This window comes from Heptranchias perlo, chromosome 15 (genome assembly GCF_035084215.1).
Source record: "Heptranchias perlo isolate sHepPer1 chromosome 15, sHepPer1.hap1, whole genome shotgun sequence".
Lineage (NCBI taxonomy): Eukaryota > Metazoa > Chordata > Chondrichthyes > Hexanchiformes > Hexanchidae > Heptranchias > Heptranchias perlo.
Window position 1 is genome coordinate 54011182 of NC_090339.1, and position 10092 is coordinate 54021273.

The window sequence follows — 10092 nt, forward strand, 5'->3', positions numbered from 1 at the left end:
CAAAGAGCTACGACCCTGTGATAAACGGACAGTTATTATTACTTAATTCTTACCTCTGCAAGGCTTAGCCTGACGGCAGTGATTAGCACTCCCACAAAGTGTAATTAGGAATTACGTTGAGTGACTAGTTTAAAATAAATTTGGCTCTTAAAAGAATGTGTCATCTGATGTGGTTTCTTTGATTTTTTTTCTCTCTGATTCCTCTGAGCTGTTCAATTTTTTTTTAAAAAACCTTCTTCTATTATGCTAAGTTAAGTTCACATGAGGAAGCAAAAATAAAATCTGATGACAGAATAAAACTGCCATTTGGCTGTGTGCTACTGACAGTTTTGAAAAATTTCTCTGACCTTGTTAAAGAATCTATACCAAAAGATGTCTCTCAAATACAAGCCAAGTGCTCATCATTACTGAGAAGCCATGTATCATTTGGGAGCAGTGCCTACCTTAATCCAGTAAGGACATGACCAAGGCTGTGATGCATTGAATAATTGTCAAATTTTTTAAATATTCATTTAGAATATGTGAAGAATTTCTACAACGATTGCCCCTTTTTCTATAGTTTTAAGATACCACTGACCTCCTCATTGAGGGTCTTCTCATTGGTCTCAGTATCTTTGGACTAGGGAGAGATAAAATCAGCCACGGCTCCCTGGTCACTAACCGGTGACCGATACAGGAAAGTCCATGGGATGGATCTTGACTTTGTGCCATTGTGTAAAACGAGCTGCCGACTTGCTCTCACCCATTTTGCACTATCGCACAAAGTCAAGATTTACCCCCGTGTGTGCACATTGGGTGTGGAAAGGACCTGGTTCACCTGTAATGCCGCCCCACCGTCAAACAGCCTTGCCAATCCTCACTGCCTCGGCTGACGTGTAAAGAATGGCAATTTTGGCACGGCATTAGAGAACAACCATGGCTTATAGAACCATATCCCAACATGAGTCACAGTCTTCAGTATGGGGAGAAGATTGGGGGCAACAGGGAGGGGCTCAGCGCTTTCTCAAACTGCCTCCCATGCTGTAGAAGCACGCGATGTTAGTTGAGTTGCTATAGTGTGCAACAGGGAGACGTCGTCCGACCCTTTCAACAGTGAGTTAAGTATCTTCATTAGAACTTCCCAGTGGCTCAGTTGGTAAAAGCACTGCTGAGTTTAGAATTGAGCCATACAAACCATGAAGGTCCCAGGCTTGTTGGCCAGTCTGTGCGATTTAGGTAGTCTCAGCTAAGGCTGCACTTGGTGTACTGCAATTGGTCTCAACATGTGCTGGGCTATGACATGTGAAAATGTAGCCAGGAGTCCCGCTCTTGATCACTGTCCAGTCATCCTTGCTGGAAAGTGTGTATATCGGGTGAGAACAGCCGGCTGATGTTCACTCTCTAGGCTCAAACATTTGTGGAATGGCTGCTTGGGAGAAGTATCAGAGGGAAACTAGCACTCTGGAATTCCCTCCCTAAACCTCTCCGTCTCTCTGCCTCTCTTCTCCTTTCAGACTCTCCTTAAAATCTACCTCTTTGACCAAGCTTTTGGTCACCTATCCTAATATCTCCTTATGGGGCTCGGTGTGAAATTTTGTTTGATAACGCTCGTGAAGCGCCTTGGGACGTTTTACTACGTCAAAGGCACTATACAAATGCAAGTTGTTGTTGTTTGTTGTTGAATGTACTCCAGCATGAGTCAGTGCCTACAGTGTGGGCAGGAGAGGGGAATTTATAATGTTCTTGTATAAATTATCTTAAAATTCAGCACTCAACTACAATTTTAAAACTTTTTTTTATAAAAAGTAAAATAATTTCTCCTGCTTTTTAATCCGCGTGCATTGCGAAATATTTAAATATTTGCTGTATCTTAAATAACATTGAAGGACTATTCCCATTGGAAGAACACTTTCGGTTCACTGTGCACATCCCAGTTATCTGTCTCCTCATTGGTAGTGTGGGTTGATGGCGTGTAATGGTGCTTCCAATTGCGATGCATTTTTATATGGTCAAATTTCATAACTGAAATATTCACATGCCAAAAGCACAAAATTATTTTACTGTGCTTGATTTCATCTGCATCTGCCTGAAAGCTGCTTAAATGATGAAGTTAATTTAGTGTATAACTTCTTAAGTAGTTTATACTTGTAACCTGGGAGGGGGGGGGGTGGGGGGTAGAGGTTTCAAAAGTGATTCAGGATAAGCACACCACCTTTGGACCCAAGTGATTATATGTCTCTTTCTCTGATATTACTCCAGCAGCCACCTACTGCTTCTCATATCACCTATGCACCTGAACCTTCACCTCCGCCCATAATGTATGATCCTGGACAGCAGGTACTGGCCTATACGAACTTTTACCCTGGGCTTCCACACCTGCCACCTTACAGCCCATATGATATTCAGGTACTGTGTGTCACTTATCCTTCAAAATGTTTCGATAATATCACTGCCTCTTCTTCCAATACCTTATCCACTTCACTAGTGAAATATATTTCCTTCTGTAATATTTGCTGATTGTATGTACTTTGAATCTTGCTACTCTTTGATACCGAAGCTTTTGCCAGATTAGTTCAGTGCAGGCTTCTCCAGTGCCTCCATAGGTAAACACAATGAATGGTGGCATTGCGTCATATGGACCAGAAGGTTCTTAGTCTTGTTGCTTGGTCTGTGGTAAGATAGCTGACCTTTGTAGCCATGTTACAATTGGCCTTGGCATACTTGGGCTTCGAAGGGTAAGAAAGGTCAGACAGGGTTACCCGCACGTGATCTCATAAATATGCTGCAATGTGTAGGCGTCGGGTGAGGATAGGATCAGGCTTCGCTGTCCTGAATCCTACTGTCAAATATCATCCCACCACTGTGAGGCTCATCCATCAAGAATGGCTACTTGGGCGGAGCTCGCCAGCCTCATGTAAGTGAGGACCGAGGCCCAATAGTGGGTGTGTGCCTCGAGCCAGAGCAGGGATCATTTCCTGCGCCCAAATGGTGCCAAAGTAAATTAGTCACAGTATTGTAATGGTAAGAATCCCTTCCTATAGGATGATGAGTGGGAAGTCTAGCCCTAATCTTTATGACATGACTATAAAAATGAGATCAATTGATGTGATGGGCTCGAAATAACAAGATTTTTGGTGCAAAAGTGGTGTAGTTCTGGCGTAGGGGACCGGAATTTGGGTCATAAGTCAGATATGCCAGAGTTCTACCCATTCTAAAATACATGCTAAATTCCAGAATAATTGGCTGCTGGCAGAAGATGAAACTGCCCCCAATGTACTCTGCGTATGTAAATGACAGGAAAACGAGGACCAAAACTGCTGTTCCAGAAGTTCTACCATTTACAGTAAAATTGCTTCTGACTTAAGTTAAGCCTGTAGACAAGAGGGTTAAGTTACCCAGCTGACTTGTCAGACTTCCATCAGATTTACTGGATCGAAGCAGGAAAAGATCTGAGGGAATTTCCAGCTATCAGCTTTCACTGAAGCAATTCGAAAAATCTTTTCTTGGCTGCACAATTTTGAAAGAATTCTGCAAGCTGCCTTTCAGCAGTTTCAGGCAAGGAAGTCTTTTGCTTCCCACTCTTCTGTCATGGAGCCCATTTATAGTTCATTTATGAGCATTCCCGTATATGTCCTTTATAATCGAGACAGAACAGGAGCAAGAGGAAGAGGAAATAACAGAGGCACTCAGGGCAAGGCTGCACCAGAGGAGAACAAGACCAACTTAAAAGGTACCTTCGAGCAGAGACCACACAATTCACTTAATGATGTCTCAGACGAGGTCCGCTTAAGAAGGCAATGGTTCAATAAGGAGGCTTAGGAGGAACGCAGTCTCCTGGTGCAAACTGACCTCCAAACATCCTCTCAAACACCAAAGAACAGACTTACTTCTGAACATTACACTTCATATCACAAAGTGGTTTTACTATGCACATGTTTATTTATAGCATGCCTCTTGTAACTTGCGTCTCTCTGTGCTGTTCTTAAACCTATCCTGGTTCTCCGCTGATGTGATACCTGAGGCAAGAGACACCAGTGGTGCTTGTCTGTCCTGTGGTATAATGATCCTCTTGGTGGTCCTGGTCTCAGGAGAGCTCCTCTGCAGGCTGCGTCACCACTGCTGGTACGTGGGCAGCCTGGTCCTGTATCCTGACACCTCCCTGAATCGGCTGGAAAGGTCACGAGTTGTCATTAGGAGAGAGGAAGGCATCATAAAGGCAGACTCTAGCCATGGCACTTATGCTGGGTCCTGGATCAGAGCACCCACTGATCAGCAAGAAGGAAGACCTAATGGCATCAGTTGGATCCTGCAAACACCAAAAGATGTAGCCTCAAAGCTCTCAGAAGCTGCTTGCTAATCTCTCCAAATGGTTCCCCAAGCCCTAAAGGTCAGCGGTCAAAGCATCCACTTTCAATGCGCTGACTAGTCTGGAGGACTCTGTGGGGGAAGCACGTTCTTGATCCCACTACCCTCCAGGTTGGACTGCATTGTGTTGGTTTCTTCTTGGCTATTGGAACTGAGGATAGCATTGGATTTCACTGTTACCCTGGTCATCTGTCTAAGATCCTCCAAGATAGTCCTCAGTGTCTTTGTGTGAGTGTGATGTTGATTCAGCATCCTTCTTCAACGAGCAGGATTCCAGAGACCTGAGTCCGCAGGCTCGAGCCAGGAGCTGATCTTCTGAGGAGCCTCTGCTTCCTACTGTCTGATCCCACTCACATCTGACTCCTCTGGTACTGTGGGGGTAATGAATGAAGGAGTACCACGCATATAATGAGACTGTAAGGAACACTCAGGGTAAGCAGGCAGCTTACCTTGGGTGGTCTGGTGAGGTCATTAAACTTCTTCCTGCACTGCAAAAGAGTCCTGGGGTTCAAGGAGGGAGCACTCACTGCCAGACGCACCTCCCTCCATAAGGTGCCGACCGGATTCTTGGTTCTTCAATCCTTGACTCCAAACGGATCCCCCTTCCTGTTCAATATCTCTGAGATGAGGATATCCAGGTCCAGCCCCCTGAATTTTGCCACTCGTACATCAATCTGGCAGCTGTCCTTGTTGCCCAGGTTGTTTCATTAATCCAGTGCTGACATTGCAATTTGAACAGTAGCAAGGTTTATATCTTGCTGCTGGGCCAGGTCTTCAGTCCTTCTCCAGGTATTTTCCAACTGCCCTCCCCCCGCCCCTTCTCATCATGGCCCATTTGGGGCTTAACAACTTCTATGTAATCTGAGGCAATGCAGGCTGTATTTACAGATCCTCACACCTCTGCCTTCTAAATTAGTTGACCCTACAATTAACAGCAGGGTTAGTGCCGCTACCTAAAGGTGGACGGATGCCCCGATCTGCTTTAGATCTTGTACCATGCTCGGGATCATTCGAAACTGTCTCAATAAACCACATGGCCAATAAATTCCAAATGATTCTGATAAGACCCAAATCGTCAACCTGTCTTTTTTTCTTTACAAGGTACTGACTGACCTGCTGTGTATTCACAGGGTTTTTTTGTTTTTATTTCAGATTTCCAGCATTTGTAGTTTTAAAAATTTTTTTTAAATACTCAGCAGTAATTTTTTCTATCTTCACCGTGTCTCAAAGATCGGGTCAGTTTTCTCGCTGGGCACTTTCACTCACATTAGCAACCAAAGAAAAAATACACCCTTAAGTGTGACATGTATAGTAAGGGATGCCTATCATTCGTAATACAGAGATGCTGCTGCTGGGTAAGTCACCAATGGCATGGCTGAATCATGCCTGTGAGTAAAGCATGTAGTTAACTATTGTGTACATCCCCAGCTCATACCAATATATAAACTGCTGGCAGTACAGTCTCTTAATGCTGCATCCTACCGCAGGTGTTTTCTCTCAGTTTGCAGATACAGTCTTCTCCAATCTTAAGATTATCCTGCAGGGAAAAATTGAAAGTAAATATATCCTTAAATAAAGAGTTTATGTTTAAAAGTTTTAATGCCAATAAACAATACCTCCTTTAGTAGGCTGTTGTTGGTTTGGTAGCAACGGCTAGTTTTATCTGTAAAATTGCATTTGCAAGATTTGCTATTTGAAATAAACTATTCCTATTTAACTCTGGATTATAGTTATTGTATGGCTTTACTCTTTTAAACAAGGTGCCTACTCATGTAAAAATGAAAGGTACCATTGTAATAAATGAGGCATTTTATAGCAGCATTGTAATAAACACTTGATAAATTTTACATGAGTATGTTTGTGTAACATGAGAATATTTGATGATAAACACTGTGTAAACAAAAAATCATATACATTAGGTTGCATTGTTTAATTGATGCATTTCTAATACCAGCATAATGTCTGCTGTTTCTCTTTCTACACTAGCATCCCAGTATATTCTCAGCCTCGACGCCATCTGATGATTCACAGTCTATTTCACAATCTGCTTCGAGTTACATGTGGCCACCAAACACTCCTCCTCACTACTCCCCAGCGTACTATCCACCCGATGAAAAGCCACCACCCTACACACCGTAGATTTGTCTTTATTCTCATCATCAGTACAGACTTCAGTCTTTTTGAGGACCTCCATTGCAAGGACACTGTCCGCACGGATCATTTTGCGATCTCCATGTGCATACTCTTATTACTCACTCACTGCGTTGAGTTTGAAGAGAGCAACTCGCCTGTAAAATCATCAGCATATCATCTTGCTACCTATTGTTAAGGGTATGTTAGCCTTTATTTGTTGGAAAATGGTGCACTTATACTCTAGGTCGTAGTAAAAAAAAATTAGACTGATCAAAGATTTGGAAATTTAAAAACCCACTTGCAGTATTGCTAATTTTTCAATTATGCCATTCAAATATATAATTTAAAATGAATAATCTATTTTTAGCATTGTAGTATACTATTACCTTTTTTGATTTTTTTTACCCATTCAAATCCCCATTTTTTAGAACCTACATTGCTCTTGATGAAGATTATGTGCATATTCTTAGTGTCTAGATAAATGTTTCAGTGCCGCTGTTATGCAATAGATCCTGTGCTAAACCAGTTCAAAGGCTCATTTTCTTATCATGGACTGGTGGTAGAGCAGGTCAGTGTTAGAAAATTATGCCATATTTTCCTTGGTGCCGTAACAGACCAGGGAGGCCCCAGGCTTGATCCTCTGTCTGTGCTGAGTCGGGCGATCTCTGCTGGCAGACGTATGGGCATTGCAATTGATCTCAATGCCCACTGGATTAAGGAGGGTTCCAATTGCTGAGCGCTGGCCAGAAACCCCTGCTGGAAGTCCGTGTGAGAGGACATTGGATGAGAACAGGATAAGGCTCAGCTCTTCATGGGTCACGCGACTAATGGCCACATGAGCAAGGTGCACGAGACACTCTGGAAAAGAGTCAGTGCCTTCAGGAGAACAGAAGGGGAGGGAGAGGGAGGAAATTGTGCCATGGAACAAGTAATGGCTCTGGTTACCAAATTCACCTAAAGCCATCTGCGGACACACGTGAAGCACCTTCCCTAAAGCATGGAGGAAGGTGCAGAAAAGAGAGCAAATTGTATCATCAATGCGTAATCTCTAACTGCTGTTTACAGAGCACCACTGTTGGAACCTGAGATCAAACTGTTTCCTGGTGCTTGCATACTGCTGGGATCTTTCATGGCAAAGAACGTTTTGGAAAATTTGAGGGAAAGAAAGGGAATATTCTATTTTTTAATGATAACTATTGCATTATACATGGGATAACAAATGGCTTCGAGTGTGTTTGGAGGCCGTGATGCAATTTTAAAAACCATGCATGAGCATGGAGAGGTTTGTGTACCTCACCAAAGGTTATGATACAGCCTGTAACTCAACTGCCTCTAACCCGACTACCATTTTATAGAATACAAAGGAGTTGTTACTTTTGTATTTATGAGTGGTCGTGGTGTTTGAAAGTTTGCAGGAGCTGTGGAGTCCATGCTGACAGCTCTGTGAAGGTGTGAGGTCTTATCTCACATGATGAGATTATACAGCAATTATTTACATAGCTCACAACCACACATGCTCCTTTAGTATTGGATACGTACGTGTATATACCCCATATTCATCATCTATCCCATGATCAGCTGGCCTGGAAGCACGATCCAAGAAGAATGAGACAAAGTAACTCCAGTGAGTAACAAAAGATCTTACCATTTGTGTGATATTCCGGAAGTGTGTTCAACTGATGAGTATCCTTGGGATTCAAACTTACAAACTTATGGTTAGAGAGCGTAAGAAAGATCAATGATTAAAAAAAAAAGGTCATGACACCACTAGTCGTCTGTCTTTCTCCGTTCAATGGCCAACTTTCAATGCCCCTAAAGTCTGAGGCCTGGAAATTTCTGGGGTCAGCCAGGGCGGAATACCAAATTTCTACTGGGGGTGGGGAGCTGAAATTTGGGGCGGAACCTGGTTCCACCAGAATTTCAGCCAGTTTAGACTGGCTGTTTAAATTCTGGTAACGGGAGCCGTAGGCAAATCTTCGGTCCACCCACACCCCCAGCTCAAGGGGATATGTCTGCAGGAGTTTCTAGGCTTTCCCAGGAAATTCCATCATTTATATCCTCCATAGAACTCAGCTATGAGCTGCCGTGCATACCACTGAAGCCTCAGTAAAGGCCCCAGAAGATCTCAAGAGGAAGGTAATTGCATATACAGGAGATTGATTACTTTTTTTATATACATACATACATATACATATATATGGTGCAACTCTCGGAGCTGAAGACGTTCTTACTTTTTACTCCTTCAGCTCCAGGACAGGCTTCAGGGTCTCCTGAACAGAGCGGCTTTGGACCTCCACCTTGCGGCAGATGGATCGGGGTGGGCAGCCTTGCAGGCATGATGTACCCTCCCATTAGAAATAGGAGCAGGGGTAGACCATCCGGCCCCTTGAGCCTGCTCCACCATTCAATCAGATCATGGCTGATCTTCAACCTCAACTCCACTTTCCTGCCCGATCCCCATATCCCTTGATTCCCCTCGTGTCCAAAATTTTATCTATCTCAGCCTTGAATATACTCAATGACTCAGCAATTACAACTCTCTGGGGTAGAGAATTCCAAAGATCACAACCCTCTGAGTGAAGAAATTCCTCCTCACCTCAGTCTTAAATGGCCGACCCCTTATCCTGCAACTATGCCCTCTGGTTGTAGTCTCTCCAGCTGGGGAAACAACCTCTCAGCATCTGCCCTGTCAAGCCCCCTCAGAATCTTATATGTTTCATTGAGATCACTTCTCATTCTTCTAAACTCCAGAGGGTATAGGCCCATTCTACTCAATCTTTGCTCATAGAACAACCCTTCCATCCCAGAAATTAATCTAGTGAACCTCCGTTGCACCGGCTCTAAAGCAAGTATATCCTTCCTTAGATAAGGAGACCAAAACTGTACACAGTACTCCAGGTGAGGTCTCACCAAAACCCAGTACAATTGTAATTAGACTTCCTTACTCTTGTACTCTAACCCCCTTGTAATAAAGGCCAACATGCCATTTGCTTTCCTAATTGCCTGCTGTACCTGCACACTAACTTTTTATGTTTCTTGTACCAGGACACCCAAGTCTCCCTGGACACTAACATTTAATAGTTTCTCAACATTTAAAATCCATCCCCGGTCATGAAAAATGATCCTATTCCCAGGGTATGATGCCACATGGCTGGCTTGGGGCTAGGGCGTGTGGGAGTTCTGCTCTGCCTCACTTGGGCTGGTGGAATGAGCCTCCAGAGATTTTACAGCCTGATTCCCTACTACCCGGCATTTAGCACCCTTTGCACGAAGATGTTCCTTCTAATTTAAAATGTTTTAAGTCATTTATACTCATAATTTTGGTCTTACTATTCTGTCTTATTTTAAAATAATATTCAGGATTTGCCCTCTCTAAGTTATTTGCCAGTTAATATACTTTTTTTTAAAAAAAAGAACAGTTTTCTCTCTAGGGTCAAAAGCAAAATATTGCAGATACTGGAAATCAAACAAAAACAGAAAATGGTGGAAAAGCTCAGCAAGTGAGGCAGGTGGAAAAGCTCAGCAAGTGAGGCAGAAGTTCTGAGGAAAGGTCTTCGACCTGAAACGTTAACTCTGATTCTTTCTCCAGAGATGCTGCCTCATTTTCTGAGCTTT

The 10092-nt window shown here is 43.2% G+C and overlaps 1 protein-coding gene across 2 annotated transcripts in view; it reads left to right on the plus strand.

Moving 5' to 3' along the window:
- tmem255a (transmembrane protein 255A) overlaps positions 1 to 8239 on the plus strand; it is a 54217-nt gene extending 45978 nt beyond the window's left edge. For both annotated transcript variants that reach the window (XM_067997244.1, XM_067997243.1), the window contains 2 exons: positions 2239 to 2385; positions 6331 to 8239. In XM_067997244.1, coding sequence (XP_067853345.1) covers positions 2239 to 2385; positions 6331 to 6483 — 300 coding nt within the window. In that variant the 3' untranslated portion in view covers positions 6484 to 8239. The remainder of the gene's footprint in view (positions 1 to 2238; positions 2386 to 6330) is intronic.
- Positions 8240 to 10092: the final 1853 nt, after the last annotated feature.